At 40.7% G+C, this 27,465-nt stretch overlaps 1 protein-coding gene across 1 annotated transcript in view; it reads left to right on the plus strand.

Moving 5' to 3' along the window:
• Positions 1–1,287: 1,287 nt before the first annotated feature.
• Positions 1,288–27,465, plus strand: part of LOC103079619 (PRAME family member 12-like) — a 32,805-nt gene continuing 6,627 nt past the window's right edge. Inside the window, 3 exon segments of the mRNA XM_082931309.1 lie at positions 1,288–1,481; positions 2,523–2,652; positions 2,654–2,914. Of these exon segments, the coding sequence (XP_082787435.1) occupies positions 1,288–1,481; positions 2,523–2,652; positions 2,654–2,914 (585 nt within the window).

The following is a 27,465-nucleotide window of genomic DNA, read 5'->3' on the forward strand; positions in this document are numbered from 1 at the left end:
GGAAAGATTTATAGCTCTGTGACCACTGAGCCCAAGTAGGGCACTTCCACCCGTGCCAGAGCAGTGACCTTGGCCCTGAGTAGATTCCTCTGAAGGATAGGAAGATAGTCTAAGGTATACTCATTCTTGGCCTGAAATGAATGCCTTGTTCCCTGGCAGTTTCTATAGGATTCCCTTTGGCATAGAGTCAGGATGAGTGTCTAGACCCTACCCAGACTCCTGGACCTGGTGGGAATGAACCTGATGAGGGAAGAATCCTTGGCCTTTTCTGCTCTGGGAGATCTGCCCACGGAGTTCTTCCCACCACTATTCATGAAGGCCTTTGAAGGGAGACACATTGAGACCCTGAAGGCCATGGTGCTAGCCTGGCCCTTTGTCCACTGCCTCTGGGGAGCCTGATAGACATGCCTCATGTGGGGTCCCTACAAGCAGTGCTGGAAGCACTTGACGTCCTCCTCTCCAAAAAGGTTCACCCCAGGAGAGTCTAGTTCAGGTAGCCTGGGAAAATCCAGGGCACCCTTGATGAGACATCTGGGGTGGGGGAAAGTGGATGGAAAAGGGATGGACCAGAGGGTTCTGAAGATGGCAATGAAGAAGCTCAGAGGCCTTGGCTCACTATGGGAAATGCCTTCTGGAAGTATAGGAGTGCCTACAATGCAGGGAAGCCTGAAAGAACATGTCACACCTCCTCCCAGTGACACTTAAATTTACTAGAAGTGGATAATCAGAAAAGAGGGGAGGGGAATGAGAGATGGAGGAAAGTGAAGCTGAGAGGAAAAAGGGCAAGTCAGCAGGTCATGTCAGGAATCTAAAGTTACAGCACCGGTGGGCAGTCTATTGTCACATTTTGAGGCTGTTTCTTCATTCTGTGTGGATTTTAATGCATCCCCACTAATCTCCTTCTTCTCTATAGGAGGTACAAATTGCAGGTGCCATATTTATGGGATACGGGCCAGATACTGGAGCATATGCTCTTGATCCAGCACTCATGGGTGCTCAAGCTCACGAATGGCACCAGCGGCTAAGTACAGGTCAATGACAAAGCAGCTGTTGGCTTCATTGAGACTTTTCATAGATCTTTGCCTGAAGAAAAGGACCTTGGATAACTTCCTCACCTACCTCATTAAGTGTGTGGAGCAGAGAAAAGTTTCCATACCCCTGTGCTGTAAAGAGCTGAAGATCGCTTCAATGCCCATAGAAAATATTATGAAGATCCTGAGCTTGGTGCAGCTGGACTATATCCAGGAAATGGAAGTGAATTGCATTTGACATTTGTCCACACTGGCCATGTTTGCTCCTTTCTTGGGTGAGATGAGTAATGTGCAGAGACTCCTTCTCTCCCAAATCCACCTGTCTGCCTTTGAAGAGAAGGAGCAGCATCACGTGCAAATTATGTCTCAGTTCCTCAGGCTACACCAACTCCAAGATATCCACCTGGAATCTCCCTCCTTCCTAGAAGGCTCCCTGGACCAGATGCTCAAGTGAGAGTGGAGCACTGGCTGGGTAACATTGAACACGCGAAACATTGAAAACACTAAAATGTCAAACGCACTGTCTTATTTGTTGCTCTATCCTGAAGTGTGGTATTCCATAACTAAACAAAACAAAGTAGGAGGCTAAACTAATACAGTGGCTCTTGAAAGGGACACTCTGCTAGGGAGGTACAGATTATAGACTGGGATGTTTGGATCTAGCAATGGGGAGTTTGTGATTTATTTCTTAAGAAGAGGTGTCTATGTTCAACAGACTTAAAAAAAAAATAGGTAAGCAAAGAGGACATTGAAGTGGGGAAACCACATCAGACCAGAGCATTTCTGAATAGAAGCTCTTTGTTCACAAGGTTTGCAACCACAATGAGCCTGTATTAAATTCCCTGTTTGTAAAATGTTGTTTTGTGTTCCAGATAAGATAATTAATATATAGGAAAAATACGATTCTGGAGGCAGTTGTAATGGAGCAGAGCCCAAAGGATAATAAACAGTGATAGAAATTTTGTAGATGAGGTAGGGATGTAGGTGAGCCCATGCAGATGGGCAACAAAAGTTGATGTGGCATCTTGTGCAAGTTGGTCCTTTATCCATGTCTCCCTAGAACCTCACCTGGCCAGGGATATAGGCATCTGGAGCCCAAGCAAGGACTGAAGGAATCTGAGTTGAAATCATTTTTTATCTCATCTCCCAGTACCAAACTTCAGTGATGTCCACACTTGACTGAGACTTTCTCAGGCTCTCCTCTGAGCAGGTTCCACTGCATTCCATTATCTTCATTCATCCTCATAAAGAAGTGGAGTATGTGGTATTCTACTTGATAGATGAGGAAAGAGAGCTTTCAAGATTCTGTGAAGTGATTCAGTCACACAGTGAAGGTTACAAGTCTCAGCCTGGAATGAAAGTAGGCAATCACTATATTGACCCTCATCAGATGGTCAGACTAACCTTGGCCTTGTAGAAATCATTTGTCTCTAACCTGGAGCTCACCTGGAACTTCAGTTTTCAAGAGCTAATTGCTCAGTTTCTCCCCAGGTGCCTGATGACCACTTTGGACAATCTCTTAACAATTAAAGAATCAGACTTGACATATCTGTCCCAATGCCCGAACATCAGTCAGCTAAAAGGCCTGGATCTGAGTGGTGTCACTCTGACCAACTTTAGTCCTTGAGCTCCTCCAAGTTCTGCTACAGAAAGTTACAGCCACCCTCCAGGAACTGGACTTAGACTTGTGTGGGATCATGGACTCCCAATATGATGCCGTCCAGCCTGCCCTGAGCCACTGCTCCCAGCTCAGGTCCTTCAGCCTGTGTGGGAACCTTCTCTACAACATGGCTGTTGTAGAGAAGATGTTGCTACACACCACTGGGCTGCCCTGTTTAAGTCAAGAGAGGTATCCTGCCTCTCAGGAGAGTTACAGCTCTCAGGTGTTCCCCTCGAAGGGAGACTTGCCCAGCTTGAGGCTGAACTGTTTGAGATTCTGAGAGACTTAGGACAGCACAGGACCATCTGGCTTAGCCTCAGCCCCTGTCCTCACTATAGTGATAACATATGCAATCACATAGAGCCCATTATATACTGCTCTTAAGACTCATGTCTCTTTGGTTTCCTCTATCAAAAGCTTTATTCTGGGCACATGGAAACTGAAATCTAGGACACAGTTACATTATGAAGGGAAAACAAACCCACAGTTTCTGATATCTGATCAACATGAATGGGAAAAGGAATGTTGATCCAGCATAGGTGTAAGATTGCACTGGAAATGTAGACTCTGGGAGGTGATGAGACTTTTGGGAATATGTGTTTATACAGTTAAATATGAACCTAAGTTTTTGGAAGTGGATACAGTTTCGAGGCCTACGTGTTGGAGTTATCCCTGGGTGGCTAGCTGTAAAGCAATGGTCAGAAATAAAGAGACCCTCAGTGAAAACAGACTGCTGCCCTCCATGATATATTATTCTATTACCCAGAATTAATGTCATATAAAATTAATTATCACAGTGATGATAAACAATGGGACCCCAAGCCCCTGAAGTCTCTCTGTTGAGGATTCAGGGGCTGGTGTTGTTGGTTCAGGGTACAGAGTGGATATAGGGGCGGGGGTACATTAGACAAGAGGCACAGCTTCGTATTTCAACATTACCTCTTGAAATGAGAGTAATGGTGCACACAGAGCTTATGGGAGTTCTTGTAGAATCAATGAGATGACGCACATTGAAGGCTTGGTACTGAACCTGGCATATAGGAAGAGCTCATTAAATGGGTATTCTACTTCTATTTCCCTCCTAGTGGACACCCCCAGGGTTCATCATTCTCCAGGCTCACCCTCTATTCCTACATAAGCAATGAAAGAAGGAAGTGCTCAACAGATACATGAGGCCACCAATGAATCATGATTCACCCAAGCTGCTCTTTTTCCCCCCCTCAGAAAATGACTTTTTTGTACTGAAAAATGGTGGTTCTCTCTCTCTCTTCCCAATTTCTGCCAAAAATAACCTTGCTAGCAACTCACTTCATGCCCTGGGCCTTCGGTTCTTCATCTGAGAAGTAAATTGTATCTGAGAATCCCTGGACACTGGAGTGGAATTGTAGGTAGTTCAGTTACTCCTGAATTTGGCTTTCATTTTGCATTTGCTTTTTTTCCTAGACTAGCACTCGCACAGCTACTGATGAAGGCTGAGCTTTTTTGCATGTGGTTTCTTGGGGCCCATGTCCTGAAGACTCACCTTGGGGATCTCCCCACTTCTTGCCTACTGCATAATTGTTAGAACAGTTTCCATTTCTGTCTGGTACAAAACCCCAGCCTCAGGTCAAATTACCTGGGTACTTTTCTCCATGAGACACAGATTCCACAAACTCGAAGGCCAAGAAGAAGTTGAGTGAAGAATTGCCGGCATGGACCAGGAAGTCCTGGATGGCACAGGATTCAGCCTCATATAACCACATTCCCTATTGACATGCCCTTTTCTGTCCCTTTTCTTTCCCATCTGAGCCAAGTTGGGAGGGCTATAGCAAACGAAGAGTCCAAGGCTATTCATTGTCTGAGTTATTGGCAGAAAAGAAGAGGAGGCCTTTGTTTTTGCTATTGGGCTCTGCTATCCTCAAGGGACATGACAGATCCCCCTTCTTGTCTCCTGACTCTATTTAATTGTGGTTTCTGTGTATTCAAGTTTTACATTTTCCACTTTTGATCAAGATCTTTCTCTGGAAGCCTTGCTGACAAAGAGTCATATTTTCTGCTTTCAATAACCTCTTGTCCCCGAATGCTATGAAGGACCTTTCCTGAGTGTAGTGTCTTACATCAGAGGAAATGTGCAGAGACTGAAAACCTATTGTGATCACATTGCAGTACCAGAAAGATAAGAAGGAGAACTCTCTAGTACTTTTTGCCTAAATTTCAAATATTATCAAGATTATAAAAATTGGAAGTCATCTGAAGCACTGTCATCATCAATGGTTTGGCAATAACCTTCCAACAAGCCTGTCTAAATATGTTGGGAAAGTTGTCTTATCAGATATTTTCTGCTTCAATTCTGGGAAATTTAACTTTCAGTCCTCAAGATGATGTGAAGGTCTAGTCAGTGTTCACTGCTTTCTTTAGGTGAAGAAACGAGGAGGCTATTCCTTAGAGTTTGCCTGCACAAAGGTCAGTTAGCAATACTTGTTAGGGACCTTTCCAGTGAGGTTGAAGGGAGTCTTTCTGGAGGTGTCTTTTCCAATAGGCAAAATCTTATTGTAAGGTGTGATGCTTAAGATCTGTGTCTCCCCTGGTTAACGAAGGCAGCGAGATGCATTCCCCCAGAGGCCAGCCAGATGGAAAGCCCAACGGAATCTCACTTTGAAGTGTTCTGTGTTATCTGACTCATTTGCAAAAGAAATGAGCTTTATGGGATGTTCAAATGTTTCCAGAAAAACCAGTTGCCCCCAAGTGAGAATAAAGTTATAATCTCTCCTTCACCTTGTATGCTGATGTACACAGGCTGTTAGAATCAAAATATGTCTCCTCCTCAGGCTCTGTAGGGTGTGGGTGGGAGGAGGAATCAAAATTTAAAAAAAAAAAATCTGTGTCTCCCAGGAGCACACTGTAAAAGTCACTCCACCAAAGCATAGTTATTTTTTAATAAAAGCAATAAGGCATTTATATTACTGGAGTATCTCTCTTTTCATTAGTGTCTGGACAAAAGAGACAGGAGCCAAGTGCATTTGGCTCCTGTGACTATCCTAAAGAGTTACAGTATATGAGTTCCAAAAGAATAGATTTAAGATTTAGAAGGACTAAATTCAGTGCTTTTGGCCAAGGTATTTGGAGGTTCTCTACAAATTTTGCCAAGTATTTCTTAATAACACCATTAGTGTATTTAACTCAACCAGAATTCAAGGGTTGTAAGCACAGTGAATATATTGTAAAACATTCCAAATAGTGCACTTGTTGAAGAACCTGATTAGTCAAATGAGTTCCTCCATCACTTTGAAATCTGAAAGGAGCAGCCTAGGTAGGAATAATCTTTTTCAAAGGGACTTTAGCCACAAAAGAGGCAATAGCCTACCTGTAAAGGAAGGATTCTCAGTCCAGAGTGAAAATATACAGACCATGACCTAAAGCATGTTTATATCCGTGGAACCTGCCCAGGACCATTCAGCAAGCAAACGGGTAAAGCAGAACATGAACTCAGTCTGTCTGATTAAATCCAATGCATGTCACTGTGTTCTTGTCACAGTTTTGTAAATCTGTAATGTGTAGGTTGCAATACACATTAATTGCTATGCTCTGTTTTATGCTGTAATTAATTTAAAGATTTTGCAATTGAAATAATCCAAAAAGTTAAAAACCTTGAAGTTTTAAAATCTACTAAGTAAAATTATTTTCATGGCGGTAGAAAATAAAAATCTTTTCCAAGTTCCACTATGAAGTAGATTTCCCTTATATAGTGGCAAAATCTGCCTTAAATTACCATAAAACTCTGTATTTGGAAAACAAGGTTTATTGGGGGGTTTTTCTGCATATTTGTGGGATGGCGTAGAGAAATAGTCTCTCACATTCATCTCCCTTCCTTTCTTTGTAGTACTCCCTGTTATCTATGGAAAGCCACACTTTCGTCATTTCCAAACCATCTTCAGTGTCATGGTGGGTGTGTACCTCTTGTCTGACCTCTCAGAGCAGAGCATTCCTCTGCTCATAGCATGGATTCATGGATGGGGATGTGATCCAGTCGTGGTCAATCAGCTGGATAGGTTTGTTCTGAAATTCCTGTAAGAGAAGCACATTCTCACATCTACTAGACTGAGAATATATGAGTCCAGGTCTGTTGCAAGCAAGCACTTGAAGTCTGAGAATAAATGAGGTGGGAGGTGGAGGCAAGAAATTGAAAAAAAAAAAAACTTGAACCTTTCAAAAAAATTATTTGAGAACATAGATCAAGCAATGCCTGAAGTTATATACTTTCCTTTTTGCCATTTTCATTGCAGTTAAAAGAGAAACAGAGAAGGCAGACAGCAAAAGAAAGAAGAACTACAATCCTGCAGCCTGTGGAACAAAAACCACATGCACAGAAAGGTAGACAATATGAAAAGGCAGAGGGCTATGTACCAGATGAAGAAACAAGATAAAACCCCAGAAAAACAACTAAATGAAGTGGAAATAGGCAACCTTCCGGAAAAAAATTCAGAATAATGATAGTGAAGATGATCCAGGACCTTGGAAAAAGAATGGAGGCAAACATCGAGAAGACGCAAGAAATGTTTAACAAAGACCAAGAAGAATTAAAGAACAAACAAACAGAGATGAACAATACAATAACTGAAACGAAAACTATACTAGAAGGAATCAATAGCAGAATAACTGAGGCAGAAGAACGGATAAGTGACCTGGAAGACAGAACAGTGGAATTCACTACTGTGAAACAGAATAAAGAAAAAAGAATGAAAAGAAATGAAGACAGACTAAGAGACCTCTGGGACAACATTAAATGCAACAACATTTGCATCATAGGGGTCCCAGAAGGAGAATAGAGATAGAAATGACCAGAGAAAATATTTGAAGAGATTATAGTCGAAAACTTCCCTAACATGGGAAAGGAGATAGCCACCCAAGTCCAGGAAGCATAGAGAGTCCCATACAGGATAAACCCAAAGAGAAACATGCCGAGACACATAGTAATCAAACTGGCAAAAATTAAACACAAAGAAAAATTATTGAAAGCTGCAAGGGAAAATCGACAAATAACATACAAGGGAACTCCCATAAGGTTAACAGCTGATTTCTCAGCAGAAACTCTACAAGCCAGAAGGGAGTGGCATGATATACTTTAAGCGATGAAAGGGAAGAACCTACAACCAAGATTACTCTACCCAGCAAGGATCTCATTCAGATTTGGTGGAGAAATCAAAAGTTTTACAGACAAGCAAAAACTAAGAGAATTCAGCACTACCAAACCAGCTCTACAACAAATGGTAAAGGAACTTCGCTCAGTGGGAAACACAAGAGAAGAAAGGGACCTACAAAAACAAGCCCAAAACAATTAAGAAAATGGTCATAGGAATGTACATATCAATAATAACCATAAACATGAGTGGATTAAATGCTCCAACCAAAAGACACAGGCTTGCTGAATGGATACAAAAACAAGACCCATATATATGCTGTGTACAAGAGACCCACTTCAGACCTAGAGACACATACAGACTGAAAGCGAGGGGATGGAAAAAGATACTCCATGTGAATGGAAATCAAAAGAAAGCTGGAGTAGCAATACTCATATCAGATAAAATAGACTTTAAAATAAAGAATGTTACAAAAGACAAGGAAGGACACTACATAATGATCAAGGGATTGATCCAAGAAGAAGATATAACAATTATAAATATATATGCGCCCAACATAGTAGCAGCTCAATTTATAAAGCAACTGCTAACAGCCATAAAAGAGGAAATCAACAGTAACACAATAATAGACGGGGACTTTAATACCTCACTTACGCCAATGGACAGATCATCCAAAATGAAAATAAATAAGGTAACACAGGTTTTAAATGACACAATAGACCAGATAGATTTAATTGGTATTCCTAGGACATTCCATCTTAAAAGAGCAGATTACACTTTCCTCTCAGGTGCACATGGAACATTCTCCAGGATAGATCACATCTTGGGTCACAAATCAAGCCTCAGTAAATTTAAGAAAATTGAAATCATATCAAGCATTTCTTCGGCCCACAACACTATGAGATTAGAAATGAATTACAGGGGGGAAAAAACCTTAAAAAACACAAACACATGGAGGCTAAACAATACATTACCAAGTAACCAAGAGATCACTGAAGAAATCAAAGAGGAAATCTAAAAATACCTAGAGACAAATGACAGTGAAAACATGATGATCCAAAACCTATGGGATGCAGCAAAAGCAGTTCTAAGAGGGAAGTTTATAGCTATACAAGCCTACCTTAAGAAACAAGAAAAATCATAAATAAACAATCTAATGTTACACCTAAATGAACTAGAGAAAGTAGAACAAACAAAACCCAAAGGTAGAAGCAAAGAAATCATCAATATCAGAGCAGAAATAAATGAAATAGAAACAAAGAAAACAATAGCAAAGATCAATAAAACTAAAAGCTGGTTCTTTGAGAAGATAAACAAAATTGATTAAACCATTAGCCAGACTCATCAAGAAAAAGAGGGAGAGGACTCAAATCAATAAAATTAGAAATGAAAAAGGAGAAGTTACAACAGACACCACAGAAATACAAAGCATCTTAAGAGACTACTACAAGCAACTTTATGCCAATAAAATGGACAACCTGAAAGAAATGGACAAATTCTTAGAAAGGTATAACCGTCCAAGACTGAAGCAGGAAGAAATAGAAAATATGAACAGACCAATCACAAGTAATGAAATTGAAACTTTGATTAAAAGTCTTCCAACAAACAATGGTCCAGGACCAGGTGGCTTCACAGGTGAATTCCATCAAACATTTAGAGAAGAGCTAAAACCCATCCTTCTCAAACTTTTCCAAAAAATTTCAGAGGAAGGAACACTCCCAAACTCATTCTATGAGGCCACCATCACCCTGATAGCAAAACCAGACAAAGATACTACAAAAAAAGAAAATTACAGACTAATACCACTGATGAATATAGATGCAAAAATACTCAAGAAAATAGTGGCAAACAGAATCCAGCAACACATTAAAAGGATCACACACCATGATCAAGTGAGTTTTATAACAGGGATGCAAAGATTCTTCAATATATGTAAATAAATCAATGTGATAAACCATATTAACAAACTGAAGAATAAAAACCATATGATCATCTCAATAAATGCAAAAAAAGCTTTTGACAAAATTCCACACCACTTTATGATAAAAACTCTCCAGAAAGTGGGCATAGAGGGAACCTACTTCAACATAATAAAGGCCATATATGACAAACCCACAGCACTCTCTATGGTGAAAACCTGAGAGCATTTCCTCTAAGATCAGGAGCAAGACAAGGATGTTCACTCTCACCACTATTATTCAACACAGTTTTGGAAGTCCTAGCCACGGCAATCAGAGAAGAAAAAGAAATAAAATTAATACAAATTGGAAAAGAAGAAGTAAAACTGTCACTGTTTGCAGATGACATGATAATATACATAGAGAATCCTAAAGATGCCACCAGAAAACTACTAGAGTTAATCAATGAATTTCTTAAAGTTGCAGGATACAAAATTAATGCACAGAAATCTCTTGCATTCCTATACACTAATGATGAAAAATCTGAAAGAGAAATTAAGGAAACACTCCCATTTACCATTGCAATAAAAAGAATAAAATACCTAGGAATAAACCTACCTAGGGAGACAAAAGACCTGTATGCAGAAAACTATAAGACACTGATGAAAGAAATTAAAGATGATACCAACAGATGGAGAGATATACCATGTTCTTGGAATGGAAGAATCAATATTGTGAAAATGACTATACTACCCAAAGCAATCTACAGATTCAATGCAATCCCTATCAAATTACCAATGGCATTTTTTACGGAACTAGAACAAATCATCTTAAAATTTGTAATGAGACACAAAAGACCCTGAATAGCCAAACCAGTATTGAGGGGAAAAAACGGAGCTGGAGGAATCATACTCCCTGTCTTCAGACTATACTACAAAGCTACAGTAATCAAGACAATATGGTACTGGCACAAAAACAGAAACATAGATCAATGGAACAAGATAGAAAGCCCAGAGATAAACCCACACACATATGGTCAACTAATCTATCACAAAGGAAGTAAGGATATACAATGGAGAAAAGACAGTGTCTCTTCAATAAGTGGTGCTGGGGAAACTGGACAGTTACATGTAAAAGAATGAAATTAGAACACTCCCTTAACACCATACACAAAAATAAACTCAAAATGGATTAGAGACCTAAATGTAAGACTGGACACCATATAATTCTTAGAGGCAAACATAGGAAAAGCATTATTTGACATAAATCACAGCAAGTTTTTTTTTTGATCCACCCCTTAGGGTAATGGAAATAAAAATGTAAATAACAAATGGGACCTAATGAAACTTAAAAGCTTTTGCACAGCAAAGGAAACCATAAACAAGACCAAACGCCAACCCTCAGAATGGGAGAAAATATTTGCAAACTAATCAATGGACAAAGGATTAATCTCCAAAATATATAAACAGCTCATGAAGCTCAATATTAAAGAAACAAACAACCCAATCCAAAAATGGGAAGAAGACCTAAATAGACATTTCTCCAAAGAAGACATACAGATGGCCAAGAAGCACGTGAAAAGCTGCTCAACATCACTAATTATTAGAGAAATGCAAATCAAAACTACAATGAGGTATCACCTCACACCAGTTACAATGGACATCATCAGAAAATCTACAAACAACAAATTCTGGAGAGGGTGTGGAGAAAAGGGAACCCTCTTGCACTGTTGGTGGGAATGTAAATTGATACAGCCACTATGGAGAACAGTATGGAGGTTCCTTAAAAAACTAAAAATAAAATTACCATATCATCCAGCAATGCCACTACTGGACATATACCCAGAGAAAACCATAATTCAAAAAGACACATGCACTCCAATATTCATTGCAGCACTATTTGCAATAGCCAGGTCATGGAAGCAACCTAAATTCCCATTGACAGACGAATGGATAAGAAAATGTGTTACATATATACAATGGAGTATTACTCAGCCATAAAAAGGAATGAAATTGGGTAATTTGTTGAGATGTGGATGGATCTAGAGACTGTCATACAGATTGAAGTAAGTCAGAAAGAGAAAAACAAGTATCATATATTAATGCATATATATGGAACCTAGAAAAATGGTACAGATGATCTGGTTTGCAAGGCATAAATTGAGACACAGATGTAGAGAACAAACGTATGGACACCAAGGAGGGAAAGCAGTGGGGGTGTGGGGGTGGTGGTGTGATGAACTGGGCAATTGGGATTGACATGTTTACACTGATGTGTATAAAATTGATGACTAATAAGGACCTGCTGCCTAAAAAATAAAATAAAATAAAATTCAATAATTAAAAAAACAAAACAACAACAAAAATAAAACAAAAGAGAAACTACTGGTCCAGTTTGATGACCTAGATTAATAGAGATTTTGGTAAAGCAAGTTTAGTGTGAAGTTATTGGTAAATTTGCTAACACAAACCATTGAAATAGAAATCTGATGGTTTGTTTCAGAACATAACTTGGTGTCTTTGGTAAGTTCCATATAAGAAAAAAAAAAAGTCAGTCACAAAGTATTTGAATTATTTTGTCATTGATATATCTTGAGCTGTACAATAAAGTACCAATCCTTTTACTACTCAGATTAAGTTTTTCTCAACCCCAACTTTCCTTTTGTGAGAATATCTTTCTTCTCTGAAAAATGAGAACATTCCCTGTGTTTCCTCAGATCCAAGGGCCAGTCCTGGTTGATATCCCTCCAAGGAGAGAAAATGAGAAGCATTCTCAGTTCCTGAGGATAATGTGCCCTTTAGTCATAACATTGCCCACATTGCTACTGGTAGTTTCAGGAGTTAGTGATTGAAAGTGTCAGGAAAATATCCAGCATGGAAAGAGTTTCCCTAGATGTAGGAGAAAAGGACGAAGCTCTTCTTCCTCAACGTGATACTTAAATATTATCACTGCATGTCAATACAGACAGGGGCTTAGAGTGCCAAAATGCTTCAGAATCACTATATCCTTGTATGAAGTCACAAGATCACAAGATTTACAGGATAACAAGAATTACAAGATTGAGTGTCTGCAAGACCATCTTCAGGTTCAATGATTCTCTAGGACTCACAGAACTCAGTAAAAACTTATTCTGGGGGTTGTGGAAAGATGGCGGAGGAGTAAGACGCGGAGATCACCTTCCTCCCCACAGATACACCAGAAATACATCTACATGTGGAACAACTCCTACAGAACACCTACTGAATGCTGGCAGAAGACCTCAGACCTCCCAAAAGGCAAGAAACCCCCCACGTACCTGGGTAGGGCAAAAGAAAAAAAAAATTAATTAAAAACAGAGACAAAAGAATAGGGACGGCACCTGCACCAGTGGGAGGGAGCTGTGAAGGAGGAAAGGTCTCCACACACTAGGAAGCCCCTTCGCGGGCAGAGATTGAGGGAGGCGGAGGGGGGAGCTTCGGAGCCGCGGAGGACAGCACAGCAACAGGGGTGCGGAGGGCAAAGCGGGGAGATTCCCCCATAGAGGATCGGTGCCGACCGGCACTCACCAGCCCGAGAGGCTTGTGTGCTCACCTGCCGGGACGGGCGGGGCTGCGAGCCGAGGCTCGGGTTTCGGTCGGAGCTCAGGGAGAGGACTGGGGTTGGCGGCTTGAACATAGCACGAAGGGGTTAGTGCGCCACGGCTAGCCGGGAGGGAGTCCGGGGAAAAGTCTGCACCCGCTGAGGAGGCAAGAGACTTTTTCTTCCCTCTTTGTTTCCTGGGGCGCGAGGAGAGGGGTTTTAAGAGCGCTGCCTAAAGGAACTCCAGAAACGGGCGCGAGCCGCGGCTAAAAGCGCGGACCCCAGAGATGGGCGGGAGACGCTAAGGCTGCTGCTAACGCCACCAAGGGGCCTGTGTGCGAGCACAGGTCACTATCCACACCCCTCTTCCGGGGAGCCTGTGCAGCCCACCACTGCCAGGTTCCCGGGATCCAGGGACAATTTCTCAGGGAGAACACACGGCGGGCCTCAGGCTGGTGCAACGTCACGCCGGCCTCTGCCACCGCAGGCCTGCCCCGCACTCCGTGCCCCTCCCTCCCCCCGGCCAGAGTGTGCCAGAGCCCCCGAGTCAGTGGCTCCTTTAACCCCGTCCTGTCTGAGCAAAAAACAGACGCCCTCCAGCGACCTACACGCAGAGGCAGGGCCAAATCGAAAGCTGAGCCCCTGTGAGCTGTGAGAACAAAGAAGAGAAAGGGAAATCTCTCCCAGCAGCCTCAGAAACAGTGGATTAAAGCTACACAATCAACTTGATGTACCCTGCCTCTGTGGAATACATGACTAGACAGCGCATCATCTCAAATTGAGGAGGTGGACTTCTAGAGCAAGATCTATGATTTTTTCCCCTTTTCCTCTTTTTGTGAATGTGTATGTGTATGCTTCTGTGTGAGATCTTGTCTGTATAGGTTTGCTTCCACCATTTGTCCCAGCGTTCTATCCGACCATTTTTTTTTATTTTTTTAAATTTTTTTCTTAATAATTAATTTTAATTTAAATAACTCTATTATACTTTACCTTCTTTCTATCTTTCTTTCTTTCCTTCCTTCCTTTAGACAACGAATCATCCCAAATTGAGGAGATGGACTTGGAGAGCAAGTTTTATGATTTTTTGCCCTTTACCTCTTTTTGTGAGGGTGTATGTGTATGCTTCTATGTAAGATTTTGCCTGTATAGCTTTGCTTCCACCATTTGTCCTAAGGTTCTATCCGTCCCTTTTTTTTTTCTCTAAATGATTATTGTTTTAATTCAATAACTTTATTATACTTTATTTTATTTTACTGTATGTTCTTTCTTTCTGTATTTTTTCCTTCCTTCCCTCCTTCCTTCCTTCCTTCCTCCCTCCCTCCCTCCTTTCTCTCCTTCTTTCCTTCTTTCCTTCTTTCTTTCTTTCTTTCTTCCTTTCCTCCTTTCTTTCTTTCTTTCTTTCTTCCTTCCTTCCTTCCTTCCTTCCTTCCTTCCTTCCTTCCTCCTACTTCTACTAATTCTCTCTACTTTCTCTCCCTTTTATTCTGACTTCTACTTTTCTCTACTTTCTCTCCCTTTTATTCTGAGCCAAGTGGATGAAAGACTCTTGCTGCTCCAGCCGGGAGTCAGGACTCTGCCTCTGATGTGGGAGAGCCAACTTCAGGACACTGGTCAACAAGAGACCTCCCAGCCCCACATAATATCAAATGGCGAAATTCTCCCAGAGATCTCCATCTCAACACCAGCACCCAGCTTCACTCAACGACCAGCAAGCTACACTGCTGGACAACCGTTGCCAACCAAATAGCAAGACAGGAACACAACCCCACCCACTAGCAGAGAGGCTACCTAAAATCATAATAAGTCCACAGACACCCCAAAACACACCACCAGACGTGGACCTGCCCACTAGAGACACAAGATCTAGCCTCATACACCACAACACAGGCACTAGTCCCCTCCACCAGGAAGCCTACACAACCCACTGAACCAACCTTAGCCACTGGAGACATACATCAAAAACAACGGGAACTACGATCTTGCAGCCTGCAAAAAGGTGAACCCAAACACAGTAAGATAAGCAAAATGAGGAGACAGAAAAACACACAGCAGATGAAGGAGCAAGATAAAAATGCACCAGACCTAACAAATGAAGAGGAAATAGGCAGTCTACCTGAAAAAGAATTCAGAATAATGATAGTAAAGATGATCCAAAATCTTGGAAATAGAATGGACAAAATGCAAGAAACAGTTAACAAGGACCTAGAAGAAATAAAGATGAAACAGACAATGATGAACAACACAATAAATGAAATGAAAAATACTCTAGATGGGATCAATAGCAGAATAAATGAGGCAGAAGAACGGATAAGTGACCTGGAAGATAAAATAGTGGAAATAACTACTGCAGAGCAGAATAAAGAAAAAAGAATGAAAAGAACTGAGGACAGTCTCAGAGACCTCTGGGACAACATTAAACGCACCAACATTCGAATTATAGGGGTTCCAGAAGAAGAAGAGAAAAAGAAAGGGACTGAGAAAATATTTGAAGAGATTATAGTTGAAAACTTCCCTAATATGGGAAAGGAAATCGTTAATCAAGTCCAGGAAGCACAGAGAGTCCCATACAGGATAAATTCAAGGAGAAATACGCCAAGACACATATTAATCAAACTGTCAAAAACTAAATACAAAGAAAGCATATTAAAAGCAGCAAGGGAAAAACAACAAATAACACACAAGGGAATCCCCATAAGGTTAACAGCTGATCTCTCAGCAGAAACTCTACAAGCCAGAAGGGAGTGGCAGGACATACTGAAAGTGATGAAGGAGAAAAACCTGCAACCAAGATTACTCTACCCAGCAAGGATCTCATTCAGATTTGATGGAGAAATTAAAACCTTTACAGACAAGCAAAAGCTGAGAGAGTTCAGCACCACCAAACCAGCTTTACAACAAATGCTAAAGGAACTTCTCTAGACAAAAACACAAGAGAAGGAAAAGTCCTATAATAACGAACCCAAAACAATTTAGAAAATGGGAATAGGAACATACATATCGATAATTACCTTAAATGTAAATGGACTAAATGCTCCCACCAAAAGACACAGATTGGCTGAATGGATACAAAAACAAGACCCATATATATGCTGTCTACAAGAGACCCACTTCAGACCTAGAGACACATACAGACTGAAAGTAAGGGGATGGAAAAAGATATTCCATGCAAATGGAAACCAAAAGAAAGCTGGAGTAGCAATTCTCATATCAGACAAAATAGACTTTAAAATAAGGACTATCAGAAGAGACAAAGAAGGACACTACATAATGATTAAGGGATCGATCCAAGAAGAAGATATAACAATTGTAAATATTTATGCACCCAACAAAGGAGCACCTCAATACATAAGGCAAAAACTAGCAGCAATAAAAGGGGAAATCGACAGTAACACATTCATAGTAGGGGACTTCAACACCCCACTTTCACCAATGGACAGATCATCCAAAATGAAAATAAATAAGGAAACACAAGCTTTAAATGATACATTAAACAGGATGGACTTAATTGATATTTATAGGACACTCCATCCAAAAACAACAGAATACACATTTTTCTCAAGTGCTCATGGAACATTCTCCAGGATAGATCATATCTTGGGTCACAAATCAAGCCTTGGTAAATTTAAGAAAATTGAAATTATATAAAGGAACTTCTCTAGACAAAAACACAAGAGAAGGAAAAGTCCTATAATAACGAACCCACAACAATTTAGAAAATGGGAATAGGAACATACATATCGATAATTACCTTAAATGTAAATGGACTAAATGCTCCCACCAAAAGACACAGATTGGCTGAATGGATACAAAAACAAGACCCATATATATGCTGTCTACAAGGGACCCATTTCAGACCTAGAGACACATACAGATTGAAAGTAAGGGGATGGAAAAAGATATTCCATGCAAATGGAAACCAAAAGAAAGCTGGAGTAGCAATTCTCATATCAGGCAAAATAGACTTTAAAATAAGGACTATCAGAAGAGACACAGAAGGATACTACATAATGATTAAGGGATCAATCCAAGAAGAAGATATAACAATTGTAAATATTTATGCACCCAACATAGGAGCACCTCAATACCTAAGGCAAAAACTAGCAGCCATAAAAGGGGAAATCGACAGTAACACATTCATAGTAGGGGACTTCAACACCCCACTTTCACCAATGGACAGATCATCCAAAATGAAAATAAATAAGGAAACACAAGCTTTAAATGATACATTAAACAGGATGGACTTAATTGATATTTATAGGACACTCCATCCAAAAACAACAGGATACACATTTTTCTCAAGTGCTCATGGAACATACTCCAGGATAGATCATATCTTGGGTCACAAATCAAGCCTTGGTAAATTTAAGAAAATTGAAATTGTATCAAGTATCTTTCCCGACCACAGCGCCGTGAAACTAGATATCAATTATAGGAAAAGATCTGTAAAAAATACAAACACATGGAGGCTAAACAATACACTACTTAATAACGAAGTGATCACTGAAGAAATCAAAGAGGAAATTAAAAAATACCTAGAAACAAATGACAATGGAGATACAACGACCCAAAACCTATGGGATGCAGCAAAAGCAGTTCTAAGAGGGAAGTTTATAGCAATACAAGCCCACCTTAAGAAGCAGGAAACATCTCGAATAAACAACCTAACCTTGCACCTCAAGCAATTAGAGAAAGAAGAACAAAAAAACCCCAGAGTTAGCAGAAGGAAAGAAATCATAAAAATCAGATCAGAAATAAATGAAAAAGAAATGAAGGAAACAATAGCAAAGATCAATAAAACTAAAAGCTGGTTCTTTGAGAAGATAAACAAAATAGATAAACCATTAGCCAGACTCATCAAGAAAAAAAGGGAGAAGACTCAAATCAATAGAATCAGAAATGAAAAAGGAGAAGTAACAACTGACACTGCAGAAATAAAAAAAATCATGAGGGATTACTACAAGCAACTCTATGCCAATAAAATGGACAATCTGGAAGAAATGGACAAATTCTTAGAAATGCACAAACTGCCAAGACTGAATCAGGAAGAAATAGAAAATATGAACAGACCAATCACAAACACTGAAATTGAAACTGTGATTAAAAATCTTCCAACAAACAAAAGCCCAGGACCAGATGGCTTCACAGGCGAATTCTATCAAACATTTAGAGAAGAGCTAACACCTATTCTTCTCAAACTCTTCCAAAATATAGCAGAGGGAGGAACACTCCCAAACTCATTCTACGAGGCCACCATCACCTTGATACCAAAACCAGACAAGGATGTCACAAAGAAAGAAAACTACAGGCCAATATCACTGATGAACATAGATGCAAAAATCCTCAACAAAATACTAGCAAACAGAATCCAACAGCACATTAAAAGGATCATACACCATGATCAAGTGGGGTTTATTCCAGGAATGCAAGGATTCTTCAATATACGCAAATCTATCAATGTGATTAACCATATTAACAAATTGAAGGAGAAAAACCATATGATCATCTCAATAGATGCAGAGAAAGCTTTTGACAAAATTCAACACCCATTTATGATAAAAACCCTGCAGAAAGTAGGTGTAGAGGGAACTTTCCTCAATATAATAAAGGCCGTATATGACAAGCCCACAGCCAACATCATCCTCAATGGCGAAAAACTGAAAGCATTTCCACTAAGGTCAGGAACAAGACAAGGTTGCCCACTCTCACCACTCTTATTCAACATAGTTTTGGAAGTTTTAGCCACAGCAATCAGAGAAGAAAAGGAAATAAAAGGAATCCAAATCGGAAAAGAAGAAGTAAAGCTGTCACTGTCTTCAATAAGTGGTGCTGGGAAAACTGGACAGGTACATGTAAAAGTATGAGATTAGATCACTCCCTAACACCATACACAAAAATAAGCTCAAAATGGATTAAAGACCTAAATGTAAGGCCAGAAACTATCAAACTCTTAGAGGAAAACATAGGCAGAACACTCTATGACATAAATCACAGCAAGATCCTTCTTGACCCATCTCCTAGAGTAATGGAGATAAAAACAAAAATAAACAAATGGGACCTAATGAAACTTCAAAGCTTTTGCACAGCAAAGGAAACCATAAACAAGACCAAAAGACAGCCCTCAGAATGGGAGAAAATATTTGCAAATGAATCAACTGACAAAGGATTAATCTCTAAAATTTACAGGCAGCTCATGCAGCTCAATAACAAAAAAATAAACAACCCAATCCAAAAATGGGCAGAAGACCTAAATAGACATTTCTCCAAAGAAGATATACAGACTGCCAACAAACACATGAAAGAATGCTCAACATCATTAATCATTAGAGAAATGCAAATCAAAACTACAATGAGATATCATCTCACACCAGTCAGAATGGCCATCATCAAAAAATCTAGAAACAATAAATGCTGGAGAGGGTGTGGAGAAAAGGGAACACTCTTGCACTGCTGGTGGGAATGTGAATTGGTTCAGCCACTATGGAAAACAGTATGGAGGTTCCTTAAAAAACTACAAATAGAACTACCATATGACCCAGCAATCCCACTACTGGGCATATACCCTGAGGAAACCAAAATTCAAAAAGAGTCATGTACCAAAATGTTCATTGCAGCTCTATTTACAATAGCCCGGAGATGGAAACAACCTAAGTGCCCATCATCGGATGAATGGATAAAGAAGATGTGGCACACAATGGAATACTACTCAGCCATAAAAAGAAACGAAATTGAGCTACTTGTAATGAGGTGGATAGACCTAGAGTCTGTCATACAGAGAGAAGTAAGTCAGAAAGAGAAAGACAAATACCGTATGCTAACACATATATATGGAATTTAAGAAAAAAAAATGTTATGAAGCACCTAGGGGCAAAACAGGAATAAAGACACAGACCTACTGGAGAACAGACTTGAGGATATGGGGAGGTAGAAGGGTGAGCTGTGATAGGGCGAGAGAGAGACATGGACATATATATACTAACAAACGTAAGGTAGATAGCCAGTGGGAAGCAGCCGCATGGCACAGGGATCCTGGATCGGTTCTTTGTGGCTGCCTGGATGGGTGGGATGGGGAGGGTGGGAGGGAGGGAGGCAAAGAGGGAAGAGATATGGGAATATATGTATATCTGTAACTGATTCACTCTGTTATAAAGCAGAAACTAACACACTATTGTAAAGCAATTATACCCCAATAAAGATATTTTTTAAAAAACTGTTATTCTCACATTAAATATCATTATAGTAAAAGAATCCAGCTTAATTTCAGCCAAAGGAAGGCAGACATGGGGTAGAGGTGAGGAGAGTTCCAAACACAGAGCTTCTAGTATTTCTCTTCCCAGTGGAGTCTCTGACAGCATAAACTTTCCTGGTAATGATGTACAGCAACACACACAGAATATTCCCAACCAGAAAATTCACACAAGCCTTGGTGCTTAGAGTTAGGACTTTAGCACATAGACATAATCAAACATCAACCACATGGCTGAAATTTTGTTTTAGCCGCACTGGAGGTGGAGCTGATACCTTGTGGCCCAAAATTCCCCACCATAAATTACATTGTTAGACCACCTGACATGGCCCAAGCCCCCCAGGCAAAAAAAAAAAAAAGATACTCTTATGAGACAGGATATTCCAGGGGCTTAGAGATTACCTCCCATGTGCCAAGAGCAAAGACCAGACCTCTCCTTGGGCAAAGCTAAATTCTTCACCAGAAGCATTGGCTTAATGCCTGTGTGCTTCAGTGTGCGTGAGCGTGCACACACACACACACCATTCTGGAGGTGTGCCCAAAGTGCCAAGGTGACTGGACTAGAATGAATTCAACCGTGAATCACATACTGTGTCTAGAGCTAAACCTTCCTTAAGATCATGGAGAGAGAGAGAGGGAAAGAGAGAGAGAGAGAGAGATTGAGAGAGAGAGAGCGCCTTTCTTGGGTCTTAAAGGTCAGTTACAGTTTTTCTCACTGATCGCTGACAAAGCTGGAATTATGTAGCAAACATGGGGGGTAGTATGTGGGTGGGTCGGGCTCAGAGGTCCTGGGCAGTCAAGATAACAACCGCCCCCCCCAATCCACATAGTCCCCAGTAGATCATAATGCATCATCATACAGTCTGACGTAGATATTCTCTCAGAACAGTAGGTTTTGGAGCTCATTCAATTTTCCTGGTAACATCCAGAGCAGGATATATTTTCTGTGATGAGTCAGCTCTCTGTTACATTATACACTGTGGCAGGCAGCATTACCTTCTGCATCTTGTACTACTTTATTCTTCATCCCAAATAGTGCTGCCTATTCTAAAATAACATTCACATTCAGTTCGTGCATAAAAGTTCACCTACCTCATTCTTCACCCTGTGTTATATGTGCAGATAATGCACCTGAAAACCACTCTAAGATATTAATAGCAATCCAGAAATTATCCCTGTGTGCCACCCCAGACATGCTATTTACCATCAAATAGGTATTGGAAAGTTTGCAGACCACACTTCTCTACTGCCAGGGAAGAATTGACACCACCACCAACTACTCTGATTCTGTGTTAGAATAAGCAACACCCAGAGCTCCAAGTCCCATTAACAGGCAACCTTGATCACAATAAATAGTGAAAACTTCAAGCCCTAAAATGAGGGAGGTGTGAAAATTCCAGACTGGTTGATTAAGATTACATTTCTGGGGAAGCTGGAAACTGCAGTTAGTTTAGATATTAAAGCTAGGTTTGGTATCATGAACTTAGCATAACTGTTGCAATCTTGGGCCTAGGGTTTTTCTCTTTAGCAATGTCCACCTGGGCTCATAACTCACCCACATGTCTTCCATTGCATTCTGTTACTCAAAGCAAGATTCAAATGATGGGAAGGTAGATTCCACTCTTAAAAGAAAAGGCCGAAAATTAACTTGGCACTGGAGCGTGAGTGACACAATTGTGACACACAGGACACAGTTTTGCCAGCAGTTGACCAGAATCCATTGCATACCAGCAAGAAATGGGCTATTTTATATCTTTGGCATGAATTCCTATTGAACATATAGATCTGAATTACTGAACATTGAATTATCTGCACAACACTCTGAAGGGAATCTCCATACAGAAGAATACTATTCTTTACTCTGGAATGAATTCTACCAAGTTTAACTCCACCCAATTACTCCAGATATTTTCTGGCCTCCTGACTTACTAGGAAATCTTCAAACCTAAAGGGGTTTAAGGACAAAGGAGAGTGGGACACTGAGGAAAGAGACCTGAACTTAGTAGTTAAAGCAGAGCACAATGATATTTGTCCTTAATGACAAGCAGAGTCCTTTCCTTACAAAAATAATGTAAATGTCTACTAGAAGGGATTCCATCGAGCTGCCTAAAATATTGAAAAAAGGATGCATTCAGTTATGCAGAAATTCCTTTGTGTAAGAAATGCCATACCAGGAGGAGGCTGTAAAATTATTAATCAGCCCAGTTGTTTCCAGATTCAGAGCAATAAGGCCAGATTCCCACAGCAATATTTTCTCATGGAAGATTCCCATCATATTCCCATTGAAATGTTGTTGAAGCCAGGTTCGAGTGCCTGATGCACAGTGAAGCTGAACAAACTGGAACGTAGGAGTTAGCAGCAGAAAAAGGTTTATTAGTCAAGGAGGCGCCTACCAAGATGATGGGAGACTTACACTCATCTCAAGTCTCTCCTGCTGGCTAGCTGGGGTGCAAGGTTTTTAGAAGCAAAAAGGTAAAGTGGGGGGAGTCTTTGCAATTTCAGCTTCCTGATAAGACCTCCGTTGCAGACTTCCCGGCACCATCTTGTGACTCAATGTGTCAGTGGTGATTGTGATTGATCTATGTGTTCCTGCAAAGCAAACCAGTAAATCATGATCTTGTCATCCCTTAAATTCTCTCTAGAAGAAACGAAGGCAATGGTTGAGACATTTTATTATTTTTTATTTATTATTATTCCTGATGGTTCAGGAGTTTCAGTTCTTAATCCATCCTCCCTGGGTCAATTTTAAGTCTGCTTTGGGCCAGCCAGTTGAAGCCATGGGACATTATCTTGATAGTTTGGGACCATAAATCAAGGCATGAGTTAGTTAAAAATCATGGAGAAGATTGTGTTGGACATGCTTCTCGTTTGTTTCTGCCTTCCCTCTCTTCCCTAGTTAGTAACTGAATCTGCTCTTTGGAACTCAGGGAAGGTCTAGGAGACTAAAGTCTTTTCACAAACACGAGGCAGGAAGAGGACATGAGGGCAGGGTGGTCTGTTCTGGGAAGACCCCATAAGATTCTGCTGGAATAAAATATAATATAATTTGCATTGATAAGAAAGAATAAATTTTATCTCTAAATATGATTTAAATAAGCTGCATTACTGTTATTCCAAACTACATTCCTTTCCTTAATACCTCTGCTAGGAAGGAGTTTCTAGGAAGAGAGGAGTTTAACTTCAATAAGTTTCTCATTCAGAAATAAAATACTTGTACATTGTATTTTATCCTGGTAAATGTAATATCCTTGCCCTCTGGTTCTTTTGAATCTTAAGTAGAAAATTTACTACTAGAATCTGACTAGGGCATAGTTTACTCTCAAGTTCAATGAAAAGGCAAGGATGGCAAAGGGTATAATGATTATAGGTCGTGTGCTTTACACTGCTCAAGTCATTTTTATTTCTTTCTATCCTGTCTTGTCAAACATGGGTACTGAAAATAAGAAATTTCAGTAACCAACTTCATTTTACGAGAATAGATAGATAGATAGATAGACAGATAGATAGATAGATAGAAATAGATATGATATGATACTTGGATTTTTCTAAAAACAGAGCAATTCCATCCTCTGTTAGAAAAACAGTGTAACATCAAGACCAAAGTTCTTTAATGGCTATTTATAGTTGCAGAAGAAGAAAACTTTAGTCAGTAGGGACATAAAACTGAGGAAAGCTGTATTCAAGGGACTGCTTTTCTGAAAAAGAAAGGGGATAGATATCAGACTCAGCATTTTATTTTCTTACCACTAAGAAGCTTTGAAATATAATATCCTCTCAAGATTCCTGGAAGAAAACTTTTCCAGAAATTTTTTTCCCTCACATTTTTCCTTTCAGATCAGATTTAGATTTGAAGACAAGGTCTTCAAATTCTAAATAAGGAAGGATTCATACTACTGTAACAGAGCAGGGCCCTATGGGGCCTTCCCAGGACAGACCCCACCCCATCCCATGTCCTCCACCTGCCTCTTGTTTGTAGAAAAACTTTAGTCAAAGAATAAATTTAGGGCTTCCCTGGTGGTGCAGTAGTTGAGAGTCTGCCTGCCAATGCAGGGGACATGGATTCGTGCCCCGGTCCGGGAAGATCCCACATGCTGTGAAGCGGCTGGACCCATGAGCCATGGCTGCTGAGCCTGCGCATCCAGAGCCTGTGCTCCACAATGGGAGAGGCCACAGCAGTGAGAAGCCTGCATACCGCAAATAAATAAATAAATTTAATCAGAGAAATGAGAAAATGAAGAAACAAATGAAAACAGTCCAACAAGCAAAAACAGTAATAGTTTAGCCATTAAACAAAGTCAAGGACCTTTAGTTTCTCCTCAAACGCTGTGGATAATATTCTGAGCCATATCCTTTCAGCTGTTTTGCAGATACTGAAACCCCCACCAAGTGGAAGAAGTTAACTACATGATGACCAGACTATAGCCATGACATAAGCTGCTCCATCTTACACAAATCCAAGAACTGGCCTAAAGGAAATGAGAACAAACCGACCCTGGAGTTGAAGATTAACTGTACTTAAAACAGCAAGATGATGCTGATCAGACCACTGCATGATCAGTTTCAAGATGATGGTCAGGGCTGACTGTGCTGCTTGGCACATATGCTCCTCCCTCCACCTGTGCACACCTGAAACTCTCCTTTAAAAGCTCTTGTCCCTTGATGGGCTGTGGGTAGTTTGTTCTTTGGGACATGAGTCCACCTTCTCCCCAGGATTGCTGTCTTCTTTCAAAAGCTATCTTTCCTTCTAACCAACACTTGTCTCTCAATATTGGATTCTTGAGCAATGAACAATGAAACCTGAGTTCAGTAACACTACTTTGTCACACCAGGAGACCAAAGGAACATATATTGTTAATGAAATGCAAAATGCTCTTCAACAACAGAATGGAAGCAGCCCATAACCAGACAGCAAACAATGTAGAGATACCTGTAGACAAAGGCTGCCCTCTCAGATCAGCAGAGACAAATTGGTCACATGCCCTGAGCTATGGGCTGAGTCAGGGTAGAGGAAGGGAGTCAGAACAAGCCCATGGTGCAAGCCCTGCAGAAATAGGAGGCCAAGGCAGCCATTAAATAAAGACTTTCTCACTGTGATGGGAGACATGTGCTTCCTATTTCCGAATGGAGACTTTAAAATATGCAGTTTTTTTCCGTTTTTGGTTTTAGCATTTCCTTCAATATGGCTCTTCCTCTGATTAGTAAGAGGAATTGCCTCCATGTTGCCTTGAAGAAAATTAGGTTACTATCACAGGAATGAAAGGAGAAAGAAAACGTCTGATGTTCTTCTATTTTATATTTTCAAAATGAGCTTTTTAAGTCCAGCTCAGATGGTTGTTTTGAAAGGCAATCCCTTTAACTTGAAAGAGATAAAATTTGCTTAATGAAGACAAAGCCGTAGAAAATAAGAATGAGAAGCCTCTGACAGAAGTGGTGATACCCTGCCAAGGAATAGGAGGGAGAGAACAGAGAATGACACAGTCCACCCTGCCCCAGGAGAAGAGACACGATTCATTCTGCCTGAGAGAGGAGAAGAGGGTGAGCTGAGGGCTCATCTTGGAGGTATTTATAGGTTCAGGGATGAGGGGACCCTACCTGGGTTTGCTGATGGGGGATCAGAATCAGCATGGTGACACAGCATCCCTCACCAGCAGAGTAGGAGGGGGGATAATGAGAACAAAAGGGAATGGAAAGCCATTTCAAAAATCCTTTTTGGACTTAAACTTTGTCAAAGAATGGAACCCAATTTCAGAAGGGAAGGGAAGTCCAGCTGTGGCAAATGAGGCCCAGTGCTGGCTTTGGACTCATCTGGAGGAAATACTCTGAAGTAGAGCCTAGGATCCATATGAAGGCTGGAAAGAGAGCCCATGGCTGGCAATGAGCACCCAGAGCCAGAACAAGAGCTTCTGCGAGACTGATGGGCTGGGGTGGTCTCCACAGCACCCACTTCCTCTTCACATCAGCTGATGCCCACAGGCTGGATAATGACTCTCAGGGGAGGAAGACTTGGCTGGAGGTTTAGCCAGGGGGGGGAGCCCACGGGTTTCCCACTGCATTAAGGACAGCTGCTCATATTCTGGGGCTGCCAGGTCATCTGAAATGTTTCTGTCAAAGAGAAATTCTGCCTGAACTTATGGCTGAGGCCTGAGCTTTCTTGATCGAGACAAGAAAGTTGGTGGGTCTGTGCTGAAAGGAAGCAGATCCTGCTGGGAAATTAAGAAAACTGGGGATGAGCATGGTGAGATGAAGAAATGATTCTATTCTGCACACCTTAGAAGTGGTGTTCACCTAAGTGACAGATGCATTTGAATGGTCACACAAGTCTACACAGGGGAGGATAGAATGGGAATAATTTTTATTTTTTAAATACTAAACTGAAGGCTCTAGGCCCTACATGGTGCTCCAGAGATAAATGTCATGTGGAATCTACGTTTGTGCTTGGGAATCTATTGAGGCCCTTTGGGGTTGCCCTGAGTGGACACACCCTACTTCACATGGCAGAATACCCACCAGGTCCCTGCAAACAGGGCGTCCATCTAATTCAGAAGAGGCTGATGTTACTGAAGGAGTCCCCAACCCCTGTCCTTGGATGAGAATCGACCACTGGCAGGTGTCTCAGTCATGTGACAATGGGGAGGATGTACTGTCTTTTGGCTTCACTGTACTGTACTCTGTCATAACTTTAATTAGACTTCAGTTTTGGTAAAGACTATGGAGAATGAAATAAAATCAGGAATAAGTGGAGTGGGCACCTCTTTGCACCTGCTCCACTTCCTTTCTGGAATTAAAAAAAATTCCAATTGGGCCAATGCCTGAGATAAAATTTGGAATATCCGGTATAATCACCATTAAATCTCTACTTTCCATGGGCTGAAAGTGACCTGCATCCCACATGTGCAAATTAAGGTAGATGAACTGGCTCATGTGTGACCCATGTAATGGCAGCAGTAAGAGCAGGAAT

The sequence above is a fragment of the Lipotes vexillifer genome, unplaced genomic scaffold, assembly GCF_000442215.2.
Source record: "Lipotes vexillifer unplaced genomic scaffold, Lipotes_vexillifer_v1.1 scaffold200, whole genome shotgun sequence".
NCBI lineage: Eukaryota > Metazoa > Chordata > Mammalia > Artiodactyla > Lipotidae > Lipotes > Lipotes vexillifer.